This window comes from Leiobunum rupestre, chromosome 8 (genome assembly GCF_980474605.1).
Source record: "Leiobunum rupestre chromosome 8, qqLeiRupe1.1.hap1, whole genome shotgun sequence".
In the NCBI taxonomy this organism is placed as follows: Eukaryota; Metazoa; Arthropoda; class Arachnida; order Opiliones; family Sclerosomatidae; genus Leiobunum; species Leiobunum rupestre.
Window position 1 is genome coordinate 4,099,368 of NC_143391.1, and position 23,250 is coordinate 4,122,617.

At 37.0% G+C, this 23,250-nt stretch overlaps 6 protein-coding genes across 8 annotated transcripts in view; 3 read left to right on the forward strand and 3 right to left on the reverse strand.

Moving 5' to 3' along the window:
* The first annotated feature begins 2,056 nt into the window (after positions 1-2,056).
* On the forward strand, positions 2,057-4,035 carry LOC149932033 (transmembrane protein 209). Its single transcript, XM_090156539.1, has one exon. The coding sequence runs from the start codon at positions 2,193-2,195 to the stop codon at positions 3,885-3,887; it is 1,695 nt and encodes a 564-aa protein (XP_090012665.1). The 5' UTR covers positions 2,057-2,192; the 3' UTR covers positions 3,888-4,035.
* Positions 4,036-4,788: 753 nt separating this feature from the next.
* On the reverse strand, positions 4,789-6,908 carry CSN3 (COP9 signalosome subunit 3). The gene is made up of 10 exons (XM_090155447.1): positions 6,784-6,908; positions 6,532-6,661; positions 6,351-6,463; positions 6,144-6,286; positions 5,763-6,083; positions 5,523-5,696; positions 5,369-5,455; positions 5,188-5,301; positions 5,040-5,120; positions 4,789-4,938 (listed from the first exon to the last, which is right to left on the reverse strand). The coding sequence occupies exons 1-10, from the start codon at positions 6,836-6,838 to the stop codon at positions 4,858-4,860; spliced, it is 1,299 nt and encodes a 432-aa protein (XP_090011573.1). The 5' UTR covers positions 6,839-6,908; the 3' UTR covers positions 4,789-4,857.
* A 169-nt stretch (positions 6,909-7,077) lies between these two features.
* AIMP2 (aaRS-interacting multifunctional protein 2) lies at positions 7,078-8,562 on the reverse strand. Of its 2 annotated transcripts, none has more exons than XM_090156946.1 (5): positions 8,445-8,562; positions 7,912-8,091; positions 7,636-7,855; positions 7,505-7,577; positions 7,078-7,434 (listed from the first exon to the last, which is right to left on the reverse strand). In XM_090156946.1, exons 1-5 carry the CDS (start codon positions 8,535-8,537, stop codon positions 7,119-7,121), a joined length of 882 nt encoding a protein of 293 aa, XP_090013072.1. In that variant the 5' UTR covers positions 8,538-8,562; the 3' UTR covers positions 7,078-7,118. The 2 variants fall into 2 exon arrangements, with proteins under 2 accessions (XP_090013072.1, XP_090013071.1); XM_090156945.1 differs by having other exon boundaries at positions 8,226-8,502.
* A 65-nt stretch (positions 8,563-8,627) lies between these two features.
* Positions 8,628-20,210, forward strand: E(bx) (nucleosome-remodeling factor subunit NURF301 E(bx)). Its single transcript, XM_090156941.1, has 19 exons — positions 8,628-10,347; positions 10,409-10,530; positions 10,593-10,798; positions 10,859-11,013; positions 11,076-11,136; positions 11,287-13,947; positions 14,008-14,146; positions 14,211-14,550; positions 14,614-14,713; positions 14,786-15,078; positions 15,149-15,586; positions 15,661-15,778; positions 15,846-16,352; positions 16,426-16,916; positions 16,982-17,367; positions 17,432-17,605; positions 17,684-17,879; positions 17,950-18,034; positions 18,940-20,210. Exons 1-19 carry the CDS (start codon positions 9,208-9,210, stop codon positions 19,131-19,133), a joined length of 7,806 nt encoding a protein of 2,601 aa, XP_090013067.1. The 5' UTR covers positions 8,628-9,207; the 3' UTR covers positions 19,134-20,210.
* LOC149932037 (GPI alpha-1,4-mannosyltransferase I, stabilizing subunit-like) lies at positions 20,206-21,300 on the reverse strand. The gene is made up of 3 exons (XM_090156947.1): positions 20,915-21,300; positions 20,424-20,853; positions 20,206-20,356 (listed from the first exon to the last, which is right to left on the reverse strand). The coding sequence occupies exons 1-3, from the start codon at positions 21,073-21,075 to the stop codon at positions 20,225-20,227; spliced, it is 723 nt and encodes a 240-aa protein (XP_090013073.1). The 5' UTR covers positions 21,076-21,300; the 3' UTR covers positions 20,206-20,224.
* Positions 21,019-23,250, forward strand: part of Rbfox1 (RNA-binding Fox protein 1) — a 211,923-nt gene continuing 209,691 nt past the window's right edge. For both annotated transcript variants that reach the window (XM_090156942.1, XM_090156943.1), the window contains exon 1: positions 21,019-21,437. In XM_090156942.1, the coding sequence (XP_090013068.1) occupies positions 21,135-21,437 (303 nt within the window). In that variant the 5' untranslated portion in view covers positions 21,019-21,134. The remainder of the gene's footprint in view (positions 21,438-23,250) is intronic.

Consider the following 23,250-nt stretch of genomic DNA (forward strand, 5'->3'; position numbering starts at 1 on the left):
TGGGATTGGCGGAAAGGGCAGTGCTTCTAGTCTAATTTCTATTTCTATGGTCTAAGCCTACATGTAACATAAAATACGGAATTGACACCTAGCAGACACCGAGGAAGGCACGTGACCAAGAGCGCGAGCTCTCTTAGCATTTTAGTACTAAGTGCTTGACCTTTCCGCAGGCTGTAGTCTTTAGATACCATCTGTTGGTGACTTTTAGTATAATTTTTAAGCAGGAATGGCTCTCGCGACGATAGCACGAGCTTTCTTACCGATAGATAGCGCCTTATAAGGATAGCCTGCAGAAATTACGCGTTTCTGCTAGCTGTCATATCCGTATTCACTCCCTTTGAAATATTTTATCTAGACCTTTATATACGTTTCCTATATCTATGGTAATAACATAAGTTTGTCACTTTGGGGAATATTTTACTGAGAGCAGTAACGTACTGGCGCCATCACAAGAAGAAAATCTCCCCCCTAGTGAGGCGCTGTCAAAGGCTACGTGTGACGCGTTAGCAAGCGGACCAGTGTTTACACTTTTCGGCGAAAAAGGGGGTTTCCGGCGAAAACTGTCTTGGTGAGCACTAGAAATTTTAAAACCGGCGAAAAGGCGAAAACCATTGAAAACAGCGAAATTTGCGGCGAAAATATTTTTCTATATTTTCAGTCAGTAAAACTAAAGAATCATCGTCTCTGAAGTCCCCCCTACTGTGCCCCTAATGGCAACTCATTCAATTTTTTGGCAGATATAAACTTTATCTAAAATGTTTTTTTTTATATAAAAAACAAATAGTTACCTTTTGTAAAAAATAAATATATTGCCTAAATCTAAGATTGGAAATAAAGAGAAGAAACATATGCAGTGAAACTAAAGGAAATTAAGGTAAATCTATGGGGGGGGGGGGGAATTGTGGCGAAAACCGGCGAAAAACTGGTAAAATTGCCCGTAAAATAGGCCAAAATCTCGACCACAGAGTGGAAACACTGAAGCGGACGCAAAACGGCGACGAAGCCCGTAATGCAGTCTGTCTTGTGAACAGCTCTCAGTAAAACTTTTGCACGTAAAATATTATACACTTATGGTAATAATTATCCTCTCGTTTTCACATTAGACTAACTCAATACTTAATTTTAAAATTTTTAAAATTTCGAGATTATTTCCATTATTAAATTATTATTTCCATCATTTTAAATATAATACAACAAAAATGTTTTTCTCATGGGCTTGCTTGACTATACACTATAGGTCTCATGTAGCACTATTGAGTTGGGATTATTAATCTAGAGGTTCAATCAAACCATCGGATTTCAGTATTTCGCGAAACAAGTTTTTAAAAAATTAGAATACTGCCGTCTGCTCCCAAATGACGAAAAAACTTTATCATTCTCCCCATGGCGCCGTCTATCTCTCAAAAAAAAAAGACGCGTTTTCCGTCAAAAATATTTTTTTTTTCAAAAATAATGCATGGCACCTCGGATCATATGATAACGTTTTCTCGTCATTTTAGAGGGAGAAGCATATTCGTATTTTCAAAAACTTGTTTCGCGGGTAGCAGATTTGATTGTATCTCTATATTAATATTCCCAACTTTCCCGTAGCACTAATAGTTTTGAAATGAGGGAACGCTATTGCCTTCTATTTTTAAAAGTTGAAATTAATTTTACGAATGATTTCGCACAGTGTTGCCAAATCATGGGAAAAATCCCATATCGTGGGATTTTTTAGGGCTATTTTTGAGAAATGGGGTAAAGGGTTTTTTTTTTTTACAAATTCAAAGGTTTTCATGGGATTTTTCAATTTTCGAGGAATTTTCGAAGGTCAATTGAACTTTTCCGACTTTAAACAACAATCTCGGCATTTTCATTTGCAGCCCTCGAAAATAATGTTCAATAAAAATATTTTAAAGTAAAATCTATATAAAAAAATATAATTTCGTTGGTCTCAAAACTTTGTGCCTATTTTCCGCGGAGTTTTCACGAAGGAAAGGGGTTGTGGCTATTGGGTGGTTTTTTGGCCGGGAGCTGTGGGATTTTCGAGTCTTGAACATTGGCAACACTGATTTCGCAAAACGGCGCGAAATAACGGTTGTATGACTTGCCTAGCTATACCGGATGGAAAATTAATATATCGATTGAACCGTGTATTAGTGTTTTAGAAGTGTTTAATTATCCTTTATAATTAAAGTTAGTTATTTTTAATTATGGTTACTGAAGTAGCGGACGCAATTTTAAAACAAAAACGTTTTGGCAACTTGTCGCGTGGGTCATTATTTTGGGCCTCTGTCAATGCTTCTTTGGCAAGTGTTCTTATATTTGACATTACCGTGAAAGATTCTTCGTTTTCGAAATTACTATTCTACGAAATACTAATTTCTATCTGTTGGTATTTAGAAATAGTTTTGGCGCTTTTATTTTCGTGGAATACCATTTTTGATATTGGCGTATACTTATGGCCTTCTATCAGTTCACAAAATGTGGTTTTAAAACCAGTGCAAAAGCAGTTGTTTGGAATCAAAGACAATGATCCTGGATTCCAAGTTTCTACACCCAAAAAAACCGAAGCTCCTACGTTCGCAACCACATCACCACGCCCTAAATTACTGAGCTCATTCATTCAAAATTTATCTCTCTATCAATCAAGCCCTAAACCTCAGTTTTTAAATACCACTAACAATACTAGTTTTTCTCCCTCACTTACTCCCATGGATTATTCTGCCTCTAGCTGGGGTGGAAATTCTACAGCAATGTCCATGACATCCACTCCAAATTTTAGTTCTACTTGTAACTCTTGGCAATATTACCAAGAGTACCCTAGCTCTGGTAATTTGTCTTTTCAAAGTTCATTTGCTGCTGATGAGAGCAATGTATCCCTTAGAAAAAGGCTTTCGCAAAACAATTCTAGTTTCTCATCTCTTTCTGACTTCAAAATTACTGACGGAAAGAGCTTAGATCACTACATGGATGAGTATAATAAGTTGGAACAAAAGCTCAATTTATCGAACAAAGAAAACTGCCCTAGTAATATTACTTACAATAATGTTAATAACAATTCGGCTTCTTACACCCTCAAGAAATTCCAATACCAACCTGCGTGTAAATCTCCTCAATCTTCAATGGCTTTGACGGGAGACCCCGATTCTCCTACAACTTTCGCCAGCGATACTATTTTTGGGCAACTGAAAATTTCTGAAGATAAACTCAGTCAAGCTACTCAAAATTTAAGAAAATGGCTAAATCAAACGATACTTGTCCCGGTTATAACAGAGATAGACAGTATCAACGAAACATTGAGTCGACAAGGTTCACCGGATTTACAAATTGGAGAAGTTAGTCTGTCAACTTTGCGGCAAATCAGCATCACGAAAGCCCAAATACTTCCCACGTTACCCACCTTAATCGCTTATTTAGATGTATCTGTTAATCAGGAATATGTGGTGCGTAGATTGAGAGAACTATCCAAAGGGGGATGTATCAGCGAATTCCGTTGGAATGGAGGTGGAAACATCAATGGAAAAACCTGGAATGACGAGCTACCCACAGATAGCGCTCTGATTATGCATATTTTCTGTTCCTATTTGGACTCTCGACTTCCGCCTCATCCGAATTATCCTGATGGAAAGACTTTTTCAAATCAACACTTCAAAAAGACCCCGGACAAGCCTGTTCTTTCCGCGGACAGCCTTTATGTCTACCAGTCTAAAATCAATCCTCCTCATTACAAATTAGTCGTGGGTGAAGAAATATGGGACATTCCCAAAGAGAGGAATAACTTATTTTTCACCATCCTGCTTTTCTTGCATTATGTCAAAGTCAATTATTGCGGCATGTTGGGAAGAATCAACCTTGGAGCTTCTGGAATAAACATTCTTTGGACTGTGGATGAACTTAAAGAATAATTAAATGGTGTTTTAAGCCATTTCATTGCTTTATACAAGAGCTTTTTTTACTTGTAGAAAAATAGAATCATTTGTAATTTTCATTTAAACATTTTATACTGTGTGAATTTACATTATATATTGGTAAGCAATAAATTACCACATTTTCAAATTGAACATAGTAATACATTACTTAGAACTATTTAATAGGACTGATCGAGTACCCGACTATTTTTGAGTTCAGATACACTAACTCGAGCTTGAAAATTTTAAATACTCGTCAATTATCGAGTATCAGAAATTTGCCTTAATCGGGTACTTGAATAAGCACCTGTAAAACTCGCTGAATTGTTTTTCCCGCTGACAATATTTGGTTAATTGACCACTCGTCGGGTACTTGACAATAATCTCTTTGTCATAGCCAGTCGCCTGGGTAGAAAAACTGGGGAAATAAATCAAATGAACATCCCTTTCAATGACCTTGAGTGATTGGTTACCTGGATTCCTATAAGATTTTTAGTTTTGGTTTTGAGTAATGTTCTTTAGTTTAGCGTTTTGTTAATGATTTTTATCTTTTTTAACTTGTTACCTAACATCCATTTAAGTAGTAACTAGTAGGCTATTTTAAATTTTTCTTAATTACTCAACTACCCAAATAGAACTCTTCGATTAATCTAGTACCTGCATGATTTTTCTAACTACTCGAGTATCTGAACGGGCTTTTCTGACTACTCGAACAAGGAAAGATTTGAAATAATCGACTACTTGACAACCTGACTCAAACAAAATATTATCCAACTCGACTACCCGATGAAAAATGTATTAATACTCGAAACGTGACTTAATTGCGTAAAACCACTATTCGCACAGCCCTACTATTTAAAAAAAATGTGCATTTATAAGTTTTAAAAATTACATAGAATCGTGTAAACAAAACACGCTTTAATCAGTTTAAAAAACAATCTACAGTTTCGATAAATTAGAAAATAATTCACATAGAATAAGCGGGTATCTTTCCACCAGCCAAAGCGGAAGATGAACCAGGAAGATCTTCCTCTTGAATGCCGGTGCTCTAATATTCAAAGTAGAGAAGAACAAAAATATAATGCCAGAAATTTTAATTATGAATAAGTTGTTAAGCTAAACACTGCTGTTTTTCTCATGCGTAATTACTTTTTGGACATATTTAGGGTTCACCGCAATTTCTTGATCCATTTGCCTTAATTTTTCGTCTAATTGGATACATTTGCGCATCTATGTAAATTATTATAAATTAATTTTAATGCAATAAAAGGGGTTAATAAATATTAATTTAATTAACCTCCTCTTCCAACTTGTGAAACATGGCGGGAGTATTGTATTTCTCAGGATTATCCAAAAATATGACCATTCCATCTTTTTGATTTATCGATGCGAATATTTCTTCATCTTCAATCTAAAACGCAAATTTTTTAAATACACAGTTTATTTTTTTTCCCTTAAAGGCAATATAGATATCATACCATATGCAAAATATACTTCTCAGCATCCAAAGCGCCTGAAAGTTGCACTCGATTTGCCATATCACTGAGTGATAAAGTTAAAAATGTCTAAAAAGTGTTAAAAAAAAATATGTAAATTTATTCGTAACAATATTTTGCAAAAAATGCATGATACTTTTGTCAATCTTTGGATATTCTTCTTGTAAAGTGAAGCTAGACATTGTTTAGCTAAGCCCATATTACTATCCCTCGTAAAAGAATCCGAATGTTTGTTAAGTATAGTGCGGACTTCATCCGGATTATTAGTCCCGTAAGCGGTGGCCAAATCATGGTAAGCTTGACTCAAAGGCTTAAAGTTTAACATAAATTAAGTTATAAAAGGCAAATTTGGATGTAAAGTACGCTAAATGCTTACCTTAATGAACCTGCTAACGACTTGGGAAGTGTATTTTGGAAGATTGGGAACCTTCCCGTGCATAATTAAAGCTACTAGGATATATTTTTTATACGCTTCTAACATTACGTGACTAACTGCGAGGCTTGGTGTGGTGATGGCCATTTCGAAACAGTATAAAGCTCTCTCATAATTCTTTAGGGCCGAATAAATCATTCCTCCGTAATAGTAGTATAGTAAAAAGCGCTTAGCATCATAATAACCATTTTCTTTGCTAATATCCGTAACATCAATATCCAAGAATTGTAAGGCTGGTTTTAAACATTTGGCCAATAGGCAGAGCTAGAATAGATATGAATTAAGTCAATTGGACTTCAATATTTCATATGTATATAGGCTAACTTGGCATAGATCTGCGTGAATCGAGGTTAGTTGAGATGGAAATAACTGAATCTTTGTAATTGCTCTTGAGATTAAATTTATTCCTCGGATTGCTTGTTGCCTTTCAACCAAATTTTGTGTGAACAAATGACAGAGCTCCGCAACTATGTAATGAAATAAATGAAATGTAAAACAAAGGACTAATATTTTGGATATAAAATTATTTACAAATATCTGTAGCACATCGAACTTGTTCACCATTGCAGCAAAGAATAAATTCTTGCAGCTGAACGTACAAAACTTCATACTCAGGTATATTTGTCAGACTTAGCTTTACGACTCTATAAAAATAATAATTTCGATATCACATATTTTAACATAAATTTTTGTTAAATGTGTGGGTCCATACAAAATAGCTAAAACTCCAAGTGAATGTTCTTGCAGGTCTAGAGTTGCCAAGACATCGTCTAAATGGCTAGCATTTTTCACTAACACTTCATTGCTTTTGCTGATAAATTCATAAAGCTTCTCAAAATTCCCTTAAAAGAAGATTAAAAAACTGCAGTGAACAAGGCTTAACAACAATTTTGAATGAAAGTTTTTTTTTGTCATAAGCAAATAAATCCTTGCGATATTAGATATTAAAATGTTAATTATTTACCTTGTGAAGACAAACTTCTAACAGTAACCACAAATTGTTCCAAAGGGGACGCCATTTCGGTTTTGGACCAAACAGTGACGAAGTAAAAACGATGTTTTGATATTTCCTAGGGGGCAATCAATAGGTAGGGGGGAAGTTAAAGATGGCCCCCTATTACCCACGTGGTTTTAGTTTCGGTTACTTTAAAAAGCGGAAAAATAGAAAAGAAATATTTTTTGTTACAAAATAAAGTTAGAGAATTAAAATCACCTTTTAAATAATTATAAAGACCAATACTAAAGAGACACAGTAATAAAAAGTCACAAACTTTTTAATTTATTACAAACACTAAATATTTAAAAATTAACATTAGAGAAAGCTGTTTGAGATACAAGTTTTTTCAACCAAGCTGTCACATTCGAAGGAAGAGACTTCTCTAGTTGAACTTGCAATATAGCACTCCAAACGGCAATATCTGCGATTGTGAAACTATTGCCCACAAGAAACTCTGACTTTCCTAAATGAGCATTCATTTGCCGGAGAAAACTCTGTCGGTCTTTATTATTCCCACGTAGAATGGAAAAATAACTTTTGTCAAGCCAACAGTCTATTTCGGTCGCTGTTATTGGATCCAGATCATTGAAGCCAGGTATAAGTAATCTGGCTATAAACCTAAAGGCAGTAAAAGATAAAAGATTAAAAAAACTTGAAATTATTGAACAACTATTTAGAAATTTTATACCTAAGTGCATTAGCTTCACCATGAATTGCATTTTGAATCAAGGGGTTTACCATCAATTCTGGATCCACATCCACTATAATCCAAATAACTACTTCAGATATATAGTTTTTTAAATAAGAAAAATAATTTACCTTTTTTCCAAATAACAGTGAATTTCACTTGTGTCTCCATTCTTTTATCGAGTATGTCATAAGGCAATTGCTTTATATTTTCCGGAATATCAGCTACTGAAGAGTGGGTATGAGTGGACAAGGAAACTTTCAAATTCATATCTCGAAGCATATTTTGAAGAACCCACAAACTTAAAGGTGGATTTAAAGGACTAGCGCTAATTACAATATCTGATGGGAGCTGTGAAGATTAAATTTTTAGTTTTTTCAAGGAATAATCATTTAGTCGTTTAATACCTCTGAAGATAGCAACGGGATAGTAATTGATTCGGATTGCACGCTTTTAGTTTCGTTTCGATAACATTTTGGGACGCTTAATTCCTGTTTTATTTTCAAAACTTGGCTCTTTAACTCTTCCAAACGGTTGATTATTGTCTCTTGACGTTTTGCTAGCGCCTGGTAAGGATCACTGATTTCCTTTACGAAGAGAGGACAAAACAAATATTAAACTCAAGCAGCAGCTGTCAGTGGTTAATATGCAATAAGCCTGTTTGCGACATGCGAAAAAACGTGGCTCAAGAATCAAAGGCTTAATTAAAGAGCACACTCGCCTTTTTCTCTAAAACTTCAGATGCATGTAGATTTCTCAGATTATACATGCAGTTAGGAAGTTCAAGTTTTTTAAACGTCTCGTAATATGGTTTAATTTTGTACATCCCAGAAGGACCATTTAGAGTCATTGTTAAATTTAAAATGTAAATTAAATGTATTTAAATTTTTGATTGGAAATAGCTAGCGAACGGCATCCGCTTCTACAATCGCCAACTTACCGGGGGGCCCTCCATTCTTTCTCTTTGCGGAGAAAAAAACCGCGTAGTGGCGCTTTTAGAACCCCCCATCCTCAAGCGCGCCAAATCTCCCATTCCTCGAAAATCTCGAAGCGAACGAGAAAATGCGTGAAGTTACGGTAACTGCCATTTGTGTCGAACGATTTGATTGGTCTTTGTGTTTGATAGGCCAATTCGTATGTTAGTTTCCAATTAAGCCTTTTTGACAAGAATTTGCAATTATTAGTAAAATTTCTGATTTTTTTAGAGTCAAGAAACGTTTTCTAAGTATTTTCAATTTTTAACGAAGTTCAGCATATCCCAATCTTTTCGGTCATCAGGGTTTTTTCAACGATGGCGTCGCTTGAAACTAGCCAATCAGAAACGTAAAGCGAAATGCTGTCGGGATTATCCTCTCGAGGAAGGGTGCCCAAGCTCGGCTTAGTGGCTTAATTTTATTTGTTCCAAGTTCTAAGAGTTTATACGGGTGAAATTTTTGTAATTTTCGCGAAATGTAATCGGATTGGTTAGTGTGCGATGCGAAAGAAGCGTTGAAAAATTGTGGATTTTATAAAAATAACGAAGAAAATGTATTGTCAATGGCCTTGGTCACGTGACCGTTCTCGGATAAAAAATGGCGGATATACGTTTTTCCCACTTTCATTATATTTATAGGCAATTTCTTATTGAAAGGTAAAAGTTTCTTTATTTATTATATTTTATTCATATTGGAAGACTACATTTACGTTAGGACAATTAGTTTGACATGTCTACGAGAGGACGAAGAGGCCGTGGTAGGCCTCCAAAGAGCGCGTCATTTTCGACTAGGCCTAATTTATTGAAAAAACCCCGATATTTATTCGCGGGCTCTGCGGCGAGCATAGCGGCCGTCGCCTCGCGGACGTACGACGAGAGCCCTTTGCAGTCGTCGCCGGCGAGCGGGGGCGGCAGAAAACCGTATCGAGGCCGTCTCCGCGACACTAAAGTTCAGAAAGTGCGTAAATTTTTGCGGGATGTGTTTGAGTCGGACGAAGAAGAGGATCGCGATGTCGGTGAAGGGTTAGATGTTACTAGCGAAGAAAGTGATTATGACCGGGACGACGATGAGGATGACGCCGAAGTACCGTCGGACGGTAGTTTCGAATCCGACGAAGCGAGCGTTCTATCACATAGCAGCTATAGCACTATCTCGAGCGTCGCCCCCGCCAGACGGCGGTGGACCCGGAGACCAACTACCCCGGTTTTTTTGCAAGACCGCGAATTTACAGTTTTGACATTGCCCAAATCGTCTGATGATTTACTTTTACCCAGAGACCATTTAATGCAGGCCTTGGGTATTTATGAAATTTTGAGGAGGTTTAGAAACATTTTGCGTTTAACTCCATTCCGGTTTGAAGATTTTTGTGCAGCGCTGATATCGGAAGAACAGTGCGTGCTGTTAGCGGATGTGCACATTATGCTTTTGAAATCTATTTTACGAGAAGAAGATGCGGCTAACACAATGTTTGGTGCTCAGGACCAGAAAGACAGCATTAATATTCACTTTTTCTTCATGGATAACATGACTTGGCCTGAAGTGTTAAGGATGTACTTAGAAAGTGATCCAGAGTATCATCATATTTTACCAGTGTTCAATAATTGCGAGTATCCCTTCACCCATGTTGGAAGTAAGCTTAGGGTTTTGCAATTTTTGTGCGATCAGTTTTTGACCACTGGTCTTACCCGCGAGGAAGTTACTTGCGAAGGACTTATAAGGCACGACGATCATTGTCGGGTGTGTCATAAATTGGGTGACTTGTTGTGTTGTGAAACGTGTTCGGCAGTCTTTCACCTATCTTGTCTCGATCCTCCATTAGAAGAAGTTCCCAGTGAAGACTGGATTTGTGCCATTTGTAAAGGAAACCAGGTATGTTATTGCTTAGTGCTGCTGAGAGAAACCCCGGGCTAATAGAAAAATGTCTGGATAGGTGCCAGGAGTTACTGATTGTATAAGCGAAATAGAGAAAACTGGGCTTTTAAATAGGCAGGAACCTTTGGGGCTCGACAGACATGGCAGGAAATATTGGTTTCTTTGCAGGAGAGTTTTTATGTAAGTGGAATAAAATTAAAATTTATCTTAAAATCTCATTATAAATATTCTACTTGGTATAGCGAAACTGACGAAGACACCAATTATTATTCATCCAAAGTACAATTCCAAGCACTATTGAATCTGTTAGATCCAATGGATTTAGAAGCAGATTTATGCAAAGTTCTGAATGAAATAAGAGATGATGTCTATAGACAGATGGATATTACGGAGAAGTTAACAAATATGGCTAGAGGCAGTAGAAAAAGTTACCTAGAAATTGAAAATGGTAAGCTTTGCTTTTCATTGTTAGAAGAATCATTAATTTTATTTAATTGTAAAAATGTAGCAGCCTTGACAAAGTTGTTAGAAGAGCAAGCAGCCCAAAAGCAAAGGGATGAAGAAGACAGAATGAAAAAGCTAGCTGAGGAACAAGTGCGAAAATTGAATGAAGAACATCCAGAGAAAAATTCAGATAGCGATGAAAATGAAGAAGCAAAAAAAGTAAATATTTTTTTAAATAATCTTAATTGTATCATGAATTATATTTATTATCTTGATGACAGAATGAAAATGCGGGAAATGAATTAAAATCTAATGATAACACGGAAAATGTGGAAATTAATAGTAAGTTTCAATATGAATTAAAAGAGACTTAAAACGGTTTTGTCTCTTTTAATTTAGTTTTTCACAATGTTCTTCTCTTCACTTCTAGTTTCAATATGAATATATTTATTATTTGTTCAATTATGTTTACAACAATCTGCTTCTTTATAGATGAAAAAGAAAGTAATGTAAGTAAAAATGAGGAAAGTAACAGCGAAACCAAGATTAGTAATATAGATGATCCTAAAGAAGAAAAAGAAAAACTAGGAGGTGTGGTAACCAGGTCCAAAACTGGTTCCTTACAACCAAGAACATTCAACATTGATTTGCTTACCAATCGAAGTTCTAATAAGAAGCTGGCTGAAGATTTGGACTCTTACTTGGTTATCAACCGAGATGGAGAAATAACTAAAGTTACAAGATCAAGAGCCAATACCCAGTCCTCGTTACTCAATCCGAGTAATGGAGGCCCTGTCATTTTTAAATTGGGGATGGAATCTAATTACAAGGCTTACAACAATCAGTTCACTTCCAACACTTTGGCCCTGAATAAGCATCAACACGCTGAAGACAGGGATAAAAGACGCCATCTGTCTCACAAATTTAGTCTCACATCAGCCAGTGATTTTAAATGGCATGGTGCGACAAATGGCGCGAGAACTCTTTGTGTCACGACCCTCCGTCAAACAATGCTTCAATTGGAAAATAACATTCCTTCGTCATTGATGCATCCTAATTGGGCTATTCATCGTAGCAACTGGCTTAAAGCTGTTAATATGAGCAATACTGCGGGAAACTTCTCTTTGGCCCTAAATATCTTGGAATCTGTTCTAAAACCAGTTCTGTTTAATCATGTTTGGAGTGAAGCTCTAGGACATACGAGGCTGAGGAGAACGACTGCCTTGGAAAGAGACGATCGTAAAAAGCAAGAAAAAAGGGAGCGTAGAGACAACGGTGAAGATGACAGTGACAAAAGGATGTGGGTGAAATACACGTTGGGGCTTAAACATCAAGTCTATAAGCAAAAGGGAGAGGAATATCGCATCACTGGGCAAGGTGGCTGGATATGGAAAAGCTGCACTCGAGTTACCAGATACGCCGATTGTCGGGAAATGGGACTTAGATCTGGCCCCCAAAAAGTTGTGATCACCTTAAGAGGTGGGCAAGGTGGGGCTAAAGTAGTGGATGCCAGGGCAATTATAAGACCTCGTGGAACTGGCGAAGGCTCGAGTGATAACGTTAATTCGGACAAGGTGGATTCTAGTAATGAGGGAGATTCTGATAAAACTGATGACAAAAAAGAGATGAGATTAGCAGACTGGATTAAAGCCAATCCCTTGGCATTCTTGCAAAGGCCCAATATTCCTGTTATTGATGTTTCTGCTAGTTTAACTCAGCCAATCAGAGTTATTTACCCAAAAATTGCCAAGGCTGGAAAAATGGATGTACTCCTTGATCGGAGAGTTAAAATGAAAATGAATGAAGATAAAGCCAAAGAGGCCGAAGGTAAGAAAGAGGATTCTGGAGCGAAAACTGTAAAGAAAGAACCCAAAGAAGAAGTTGATGGGACAAATGTAACCCCGAAGAAAGAAATGCCACCTCCCAGTAAAAGTTTGGTTGGAAATAAATTGTCTGAACCTGAGAAAACTGTTAAAGTAGAGCCTAGTGATTTTTTAAACACTTCCCTGGAATCTGTCATTGTGTCTAGCAAAGATGAAGATTTGATGGAAGTCGAAGTTGTATCTACGCCTGTGGAAAAACCACTGATGAATGGTGACATTTCTTTGGGGTTGGATGAAGAATCCATGGAAGTTGATGTTGACCTTCCAGATTTCCTTCGTACCTGCTACTCACCTTTGTGCAGATCAGTGAGGAAAGATTTTGAATCGGCTAGTCACGAATGCTATTCTCCATCTTGCCAGTTCAGAAGAAGGAAAGGAAGTAAATCAAATTCTGTCGTCGACAAATTGTTTGAAAGTTTGAAAAAACCTTCTCCACTGAAAAAGGAGCAAATGGAAGAAAGAAATCGAAAATCTATTGAAGATACTGATAACGATAATGTAGTTGTTGATGGCGTGGAAGCGGCTGAACACGGTTATGCCACTAATCGCAAGACTTTATTGGCAAACAAACTTTTGAAAAATGCCTCTTTGGAGAACAATAAAGGTCCCAAAGTTAAGAGCAATGGAGTTTTGGGTATCAGTTCTTCCGTTTCATCTACGGTGAATAATTTAGTGACTCCAGAAAAAAAGGGTTCAGAATTAAAAAATGACATCAAAACTGATAATGAAGAAGAAAAAAATGTTAGCAGCAGCACTGCTGGAAAAGTGTCTCTGTTGCGCGGAGCTAAAATGTTAAATAAAAAGCACCGAAAAGTCTCTAGAGGAGGACTTCCACCCAGTTCAAAGTTTATTACTCCTAAAAGAAAAACGAGCATAATGATTTTGCCATCTTTGGAACTACAGAAATTATCCAGGCGTGGCTCTCATAAAGAGGTTTACGGATTTCACTATCAAGCAAAACCCAACCAGTATAGTTGGCCGTATGGGCTATGTCCAAGGCCTGTTTTTAAAACTTGTTGGAGATATCGTAATCAACTGTTGAAGAATGTACACGCTGCAGCTTTGCAGTTAAGATTATTATGGGCATGCGTTAAATGGGATGATCTAGCAACAAAACCACCTCCGGGGGGTACGAATACAATAACTTCCGAAAATGAGGTTCAAACTATTGAACTTTTGAAACGAAGGGATGTTGGACCGTTAGATCTGAGATCAGAGTACCTGGTCAGAAAAATTACAGTACCAATTGATCTTCCATCAAAACCAAGAGGTACTACAGTGCATTTAATTACTTGTTGCGCTTAACTTACAAAGATATAAAATATTTCAGAGAAAATAATATCTCAAAGGAGTGGCCTACGAGAGAGAAGAAGGCCTGAATCTCCCATGAATAAAGGCCCAACTGTCTCAGAAGTCTGGGTTCAAGAAGAAGAATTGGAGCTTTGGGAAATTAAACAGTTTGGGGACAGGTGAGAAAAATCTGTCATTATTTATTAAAATGAGGTTATATTTATCAAAAAATATTGTTGATAGGTTGGCCAAACAACAAATAGCTGTGAGGGAAAAAGCCACTCAAGGTCAATTAAATGCTGAAAAAATAAAAAGCCAACTAGAGCAACAACTCAAAAATCAAAGATTGGTCATGCAACAAAAACGTATTGATCAGAATTCTGTGGACGGCAAAACTGGCACGGCAACTCCCACCATCACTTCTGGTTTATTGGCTAATCAACAGAAAAACACCACTCCAATCACATTTTCCAAAACGATTACTAAAGCTATTACTGTCACAATGAATCCAAACAGCCCAAATATAATTAATCAAGGAAATTTAACACCCGCATCTCTTAATGCTGTTCTTGCTAAAGTCAACGTAAGTAGAATTTTTTTATTAAGGATCTTTGCAGTTGTGACACTAATGATGTAATTTGAACAGGCTGGTAAAACTGGCGTTGCTAATATAGGCACCGCTGCCACAAACAGCACTTTTAAAGGAGTCAAACGAATTTTTGCAAGTAAAGGCAAAGATGCAAATGGTATTTTTATATTAGTACTTTGCTGCCTTTGCTTAGTTTCTTTGAATCTCTAATGGGAAATTTAAATTATAGCGAACCAAACAGTTACCCTTACTTCGGCAATAACTGGAGGAACAGCAACAGTCAAATTACCATTGACTGCTGCACTATTTCCAAAATCCAACCAGCTTATAGTCAGACCTAATTCACCAGCTACGCCAGTATCCACAAACAACATATCCACCATCGTAGGGAATAACAACAGTCCTCTTTCCTTTGTGGCTTCACCCTCTGCTGCTCAATCAATTCCAAACAATGGGGAAATTGACCCAAGTCGACCCACTGTGTTGACTGTCAGGGGAGTTCTCCCACCAACTGGAATTCAAGTACGTTGTCAAATTTGTTTTTTTTGGGTTCTTGGTAAAATGCATTAATGGTACATTCTTATTTTTTTAGCAACCAACACCAGCATCTGTTAGACCAGCTCAAATTCACGTTATTCAGACTCCAAATGGCCAGTATCAAGTCAGAGGATTGCTACCCGGTCAGCAATTGATAAAACTTTCGGATGGGCGTCTTCAACTTTTAACTGTACCTGGACAACAGAACGTTGCTCCTCAACCAGCTCCGCAACCCTTACCTCAAGCTATTCAGCTTGCTACTCTAAGGCCTACTATAACGATCGCATCAGCTGCTCCTGGTACTGCTACAGCAACAGCTACTATATCCGCTGGAACTATGCCAATATCAGCTAATACCATTCCCATTTCCACTGGTAATTCTCCATTGACTTTCACTATACCCAGCTCTATGGCTGGAACCTCTTTAGCCGCTGCCATGCAAGCTGGTACTGTACAACTTGTTACCACTCAAGGAGGGCAAACGGCTTTTAAGGTCAGTACCCAGAGATAAACTCTAACTTCACCCTAATTAAATTTTCGCTATACATCATGGTTTGTAATTTCCAGATTCAAGCTCCGGCTGGTGTACCTGGCACAAGAAATATATCTCCAAAACTTATACAAATTAGACCAATGGTGCAACCACAGACTACGGTTGGACATGTTATCCCCGGACCTGTTAAAGGTACGTAAAATTAATAAATTTTTATTTCTTTATAATTTTATTTATTGAAGAAATATATTTACTCTAGTAACAAACTCTGTAGGCGCCATTGGAGCTCGTCCTTTAGTTCCTTCCACTACTGTCAGATTCCAAAGCAACACTGTTACGATACCAGGAATCGGTACTGTGATGACAACCCCAGTTGCTCCCGCTGGTGGCTCGGTCACTAATACCAATCAGACAAACGCGGCTTCCATCCTAAATGTGGTGGCCAAAGCTATGCCTACCAACCAAGCCACTTCCATCTTGACCCCCAGGTCCAATACTGTAACTGTACCAGCGAATGCGACGCCCAAAACCCCTGTAGTCACACCTACTAAGATGACTAAAGCGGAAGCCGCCAGACAGGCTAAAATGGCGAAATTAGGACTAACAACAAGCACTCCAACTAAAAATACTCCAGTTGCGATTGCACCCTCCACTGCTATTAAAACTGAGCCTCCTTCTTCACCAATTTCATCCCCGCCAAGTTTAAGCTCTCCTCCTGGCTCCCCCAATCAGCAATTTGTTCTAACTCCAGCAATAACTCAACAAAGTATACATTCTTATAGAATATGTTTTATCATAAAACTTGTTAAGGGTGGTTACAATATTCTTGAAATTTTCAGTTGTGAGGCAAGCATTGATGAATCCTTCAACGACGCCAGAGATTCAACAGAAATTGTTAGCACTGCAAAGGCATCATCAACAACAAATGCAGAAACAAACTACTCAGCCAGCTGAAATAAAGCCAGCTCCGTCCAGTATAACTTCCATTAACACAACACCCGTTCATACTTTGGTTCCTATCAATAAAACTAGCGTAATAACTGAAAAGGTGGTCAGTAAAAGCAAATTGCCAATGACCCCTGAAATGAGAGAAGATTCACACAGGATGCAAGTTTGCAACCAAGTTCTGAAGAATATTTTGGACAAAATTGAAAAAGAAGAAAAGAATCTCTTTAGGAAACAAAAACAGAAGGAGAGTGCGGAGGAACGCAAAATTCGGGCGAGCACAAATAAACTAACTGCCCTCTTATTCAAGCACACTGAGTTTTTGAGAAAGGACATCATGAAGAAGCGAGCTTTAGTTGAAAAAGAACTTCAAATTGATATACAGGTAATTAAGTCTTATTTTAATTTTCATTTTTTGGTATTAGATAATAACTCAAACAATTTCCGCAGACTGAGCTCCAAAATGAGTTACGAAAGAGAATGCCACAATCATCACCTTCTTCAACTAGCTCCACGCTCCCACCTCAACCTATAGTTGTTGCTGTTGGAAGTGGAACAGCTGTAGCTGTTGGAAGCCACAGTCACGCTGTGGCTCTTGCCCGAAGTTTAGGTGGTGAAGGCAACGCTAGAAATGTTCGTGATAAAGACAAACCTTTGAAGAAAAGGAAGTCTCATTCCAGCGAAAGTGGAAATAACGACTCATTTGATGTTAAACCCCCGAAATCTAAAAAGCAGAAATTCACCAAATATGGTGCTGCTTTTATAACTCCCGGAAAAATTAGAAGGCCCACTCAGAAGCTATACTGTATTTGCAAGAAACCTTATGATAGCACAAAGTAATTAATGTGGCTATAATTAGAGGTTTTTTGAATATATTTAATATTATACTCAATTTTGCAGGTTTATGGTTGGATGCGATTTATGCTCAAATTGGTTCCATATTGACTGCATTGGTTTAGCTGAAGCGGCTGCTAAAACCATGGAAAAATATGTTTGTAAGGAATGCAGTAAAGAACATGAAAGTACCTCTGGAGAACTTTATTGTCTTTGTCGACAACCGTACGATGAATCACAGTAAGTGTCATATTTGGTCAGGAATGAAATCTACCTCACTCACATATTTATCTAATACCTTTTACTAATCTCTTAAAGATTCTACATCTGCTGTGACCGTTGCCAAGATTGGTTTCATGGCCGTTGCGTCGGTGTTTTGCAGAGCGAAGCTGATTCAATTGACGAGTACATTTGCCCTAATTGCCAAAGCAACACTAACATAAATCACGCTAATCTCAAAGTCTTAGATGAAAAGGATTACGATAATCTGAAGAAACTCCTTAAAAGCTTACAGGTTAGTTCTTAAAAAAAATCCTGCTGCGTCGTCTCTTCAAATTTTTGACATTTTCAATTTTCCCCTTAAGGTTCACAAAATGGCTTGGCCATTCCGAGAGCCAGTGGATGCAAAGGAAGCGCCAGATTACTACAAAGTTATAAAAGAACCCATGGGTAAATTTTTTTTAAAGATTTTACTTGATTCTGTGTACTGATTTTACATATGTAGGTTAGATGATTAAATTTTGGTGTCAATCGGTGCTATTCTTAGTGTAGTTTTGCGGTAAACTTAATAGGTTTAGCAGTACAAGATGAATTATAAAAAGTGTTAATTGTAGGCATGTGCGAGCCTTGATTTTTGGTTTTCAAGCCAAGCTTCGAGTATGAAAATTTTCACTTTTCGAGTATCGAGCCAAGCCCTAAAATTTTATTGAGCTTTTAGGCTTAGCTTAAAAAGTGGTTTCCAGTTCTCTAATAATTAGGCTTAGATTAAAAAGAGGGTTTCTAGTACTCGAATAATTAGGGTTAGCTCTAATACTAGGTTCTACTATTTAAACATTTAAAGAATATTTACTGCAAGATCTTTTACATTTATTTGAAGCAATATTTGTGAAGTGTAAATTAATAACTGGCCATAAAAGGGATTACAACAAGAAAATAGTGGGCTTATGGTTTTGGTTTTGTTTTCTACATTTAAAATCAGTGACCAATCAGAAACAACTAGGACTTGTACCTCACACGTTAATAGATTTTAAGGCAGAACCAAATGGAATTTTTAAAAGCTTACGATTAGTGCCGAGTACTCGAAAGTTAAGCCTAGGCCTCGATTTGAGGCTCTAGCCATTTTAGAGCTATTAGCTCGATCAAGTACTCAAACGAGATCGAGTACTTGCACATGTATAGTTAATTGTTTTTCTTAACTTCAAAAGACGTATCATTTTCCTGTGAAATTTTTAACGCAAACGCATGTACTTCAATTTTTCTATACCAAAAGTTAATAGCTTTGCACTACAATAATATAAACTGCTATCTTCTGCGTCAGAGATTAAACTAATACAATGAACTAATTTTTTTCATAGATCTCAAGAAAATTGAGCAAAAACTGGTGGGAAGCCAATATACGCGACTGGCAGACTTCATTAGTGATATGACAAAGATATTTGATAATTGTCGATATTATAACCCGAGAAATTCTCCGTTTTACCAATGTGCTGAAGTTCTAGAGTCTTACTTTGTTGCTAAAATCAAAACTTATCGTGAAAGCATCACGTGATTGTCCTGGTAATATTGATACTCTAATATTTTTATTTTGTGAAAAGAAACGTTTTAGCCAGTCCCTGGTAGAGATGCTATTGATTTGCCCAAAAAAATTCATACTTCAATAAATGTATAAATTGAGTAATTGTGTTGAAAATAAGGCATTCCCCTAAATACACATTTTTGGGAATGTTTTTTAATTTCTGAGGACAATCTATGCAGTAACTCCGCGCCCACTGCTGGACCATTTTAAAATATACAAACGGGCTGCGCTATAAATTTTCATCCCCTCAAATCGCGCAATTGACTTAAAGGGAAATCAGTTTGGTTTGTAAATGCGTGTGAAATAATTTTAATCTGTAAATAGATACATTTGTTCATGAAAATAATGTAATTAAGTTTTGATTTGTGGAAAAAGTAATCCATTTCTAAAAAGTTAATAATTAACGTCATTTTTCCATGTCTTTTTGAAAACTGTCCCTTCATCTTCCCCTCCAGTAATATCAGGGATTGTCACATTTCTAGCTTTTTATCTCATTGTAGATGTAACATATTTTAGGGGGAAAAACTGTTGTACAAAGAATTTTAAGTTATATTTGTCAATAGCCTTAGCTAAATGTTTACCTCATTTGTTTACCTCTGGAGGAAAAAATCCTGCGATAAGCCAAAATTAACATTTAGAAGAATCATCTAGAAATTGATATTTTTCTATGTAAGCCGCAGCAGTGTAATATGTTTTTATCACCTTCGTAGATTAGATAGCTACTAGCAAAAATCTTGCATGAGAAAATCAGCATTTATATTGATTTGTAAAAAACTTAGTCATTATTTATTTTTTAGGCAACTCTCGGTACTCTCGCGATTATTTAAAAACTGCGCTTTTGGAAAATATTGCCAAATTTGTATATAGAACTTTAATATAAGCGAAAACCCACTTTCCCTAAAAATTGTAATCTATGGGCAAATCTAGAGGTGACATTTTTCAAAGCGATCTTTCAAAAAAAATTGCAACATTTCTAGTAACATGTCTGTTCTATTTGTTCATTTTGTGAGTTGTAATTAAAATGTCAAATTTTTTAAATATTTAAAAATATAGGATGTTTATTCTTAATTTTTTTTATTTATTAGTATATGAAAACCTAACCATAGTGTTCCAAAAAATGTCACGAGAATTGTAGTTACAAACACCAAATTTAAGTGTTCTAAGCACCCAACTGGAATAGAAAATTTTAAAACATCCTGAAAAAAAGAATACCAGAATTTAGTTTCTTACTAAGTTTTCTTTATTTAAGGGCATCTTTCCTACCGTTGTTTTGAAGTTAACTTTCACCCATTTTGAGTTCCAGATATCCAAGACTTCTGAGCAATTCTCTAAATCGCTTCTTATATTGAAGTAAATATTTGGTTTGGCCATAGTAATTTGGATGTTATCTTCACCCTTGCAGAGTTGAGGTTTATGATATCTTGCGTGTATTGGAATGCTTATATTACTTTGTTCTTCGTTTAATTTTATTTTAAATGTAATAGTGAAAGGCATTGATTTATATTCTGGATTTTCTACGTTGATAATTTCATTTAAATGGTATTCCACCGTAGTATTTTGACTTTTTTGCCAGTTTATTAGCTCGTAAGGATCTATATACAACCCAGACGGTAGTTCCAGTTTCACTATTACGTCATCGCTTCCTACCAACTCCGTTATTTTAGTGGGTTGATATATTACCAACGTCAACTGCCTGCAAAAGCAAAGAGACGTAATTAGTTTAAAATGATAAATTCGAGCGAGTCATATTTCACCTATGAAAGCCATCTAGTTCCAAAAAAATCGAAATAACTCCATTAATATTCCGGGTATTTTGACATTCGTTCGGCATCTGGCCGGACGCTTTTTGAATTGTTAGAAGCATTATTAATGTAAAATCTACGAATCGTCGTAAGTTCACTCCGAGACGTTTCATTTTATCATAATCTAAGTAGATTTTTAAGAATATAGTATCAGACTTCTTAAAACGTGTCAATGTTTTTGTTTCCTACAAATGTGTTTCCTTTGGTAAATTGCGGAAATTACGCGGAAGATGGCGGGAAGCTTTGGCCCGCGACCGTAGCGTCATATAGCGGAGACTCGAAGCGCGAATTTGCCAAGGTTGTTGAGGGAAAGATGGCGACCATGGTCAACGGTGAACAAAGCGGACTTTCGGTCGCGTGCGATATAACCAAAGAAAAACTAACTTCACCTATGATGAGGACATCAGAAACTGGAGAATCTTACGTCAACGGCACGGGTACCGACACATCGGATCTACCGGTTGCAGATAACAAGGTAAGATAAAAGATAATTTTTTACCCCGCTATCTTCGCGAGCCAAGTGCGCGCGGTTCGATAACATAGGCCTTGCACTTCCATTGTGCAGTTTGCCTTGCTTTTTGGGTTCGCGGTTTTACTCAAATGCTACGAGCTAAAGCGATCGTGCCTCTCTCGCCTAAAGATCCCGCGAAAGAAGGCTTTACGCGCGATGCAAATCTTCGAAAAAAGAAACCTTAGCAACGTGCATTCGTGTTCCGTCTTTTGCAAGAATTGTCATAACGTTACGGGACACCAAGGCCCCATCCTTAACGCTAATATTTAGATAGATCAATCGCTTTAGAGGGGAAATCCGAGATCACCAACAACAAAAGTAAGCAATCGCGCTCCAGCCAGCGAGCGAAACGCTGTTGCTCTCTCTGCGCAGTAGCTAAGCCTAAATCAATGAATGACAGCCGTTAGGCTTAAGGGAGGGAATTTTCTATCGTGCAAAGATTATTAAAGTACCAGACTAGATCGTAAAATACCGAGCGAAGGGGTGTCGAAATGAGGAAATCGCATTAACTTCGGTAGGCCTACGTGTGAATGCCGACGCTGATGGAAGCCCCGAGTCTATGGACGGGAACTTGTACGGTTTTCACTGACGCCTCGTATCAATCGCTCCCGTTTACGAAAAAATACTACGTACAAAACGTAAAACTGAATCATCCGATTAGATAAGAATCGTGTATTTTGTATATTATTTCTAGTCTGCCGCTTTGGGTGGAAATTTTTTATACACCCCGGTCTGCGAGAGAAGAGGGGGATGCTTAAACGCCAGTGAGATAATCTGAGCCCCTATCTCCAAAGTTACAGCTGTTTTGAAAGCTAGCTCAATAGGTTAACGCTTTTGCCTACATCTACTTCATATGACGCGCAAACGAAAAACTGTAAAACATCGAAATGTAGGCTGAACTTTTAAATAAACACTCCGTTTCTTAACGTATAATTCAACTCGTAATATTTTGGGCTACAAACGAGAAAATTCTAAAAATAATATTCGCCGCGTTTTTCATCCTGGTTTTCTTCTCAAATCGCTCCTCTTCACCCTGGTCGTTTTTCTATCTCTCTCAAGCCCTGAGAAAGATATTTTTTTCCCTTTCAGATGTCGAAATTCTCTAGATAATTATTAGTGATCTTTTAAGTGTACCGTACTTTTTGGTATTTTTATACCGGCTTAAGCTGGATCGGAATTCTCTTCAAAATGGTCAAGGAAAAATATTTAAAAATGAATCTGAAAGTATTGTAACAACCCAGATCTGAATTATTGTAAAAAACGCTGCAGATCATCAAACGTTTATCAAAAATCCGGTGTACAAAACGTTTGGAAATGACTACCCCTCGTGAAAACTTTCAATAAATCTTTGCTTTTAATAAGTTTTAACGCTTATTTGAAGTGTAAGGATAGCTCGTAGAATATTCGCGAATGACAAATTGAACAGCTCGTGTACCGTTTCCCCTCGAGATGATTAGGTATTCGAAAATTGTACGGTTCTCTCGCTGTTGGAAGGAATTCTCAATTTCAGCGGCCTAGCCAAACGAGAGAATAAATTTAGCAAAAACAAAACTAGGCGAAATCGTGACGGCTTCTATTTGACGAGATCGGCACACTGTCGAATTTTAATTCAAACCCTTTTTCAATAGGACTACCGTAAACACGTCAGGGAAATCCGGGAATTTAAAAATGGGCATAAAAAGTCAGGGAATGTTTTTTAAGATAGGGAAAAGTCAGGGAATTCAATTTTATCTTGACACTTTTTGAAAGTAATTTTACTCTAGTTATCTGACAAATT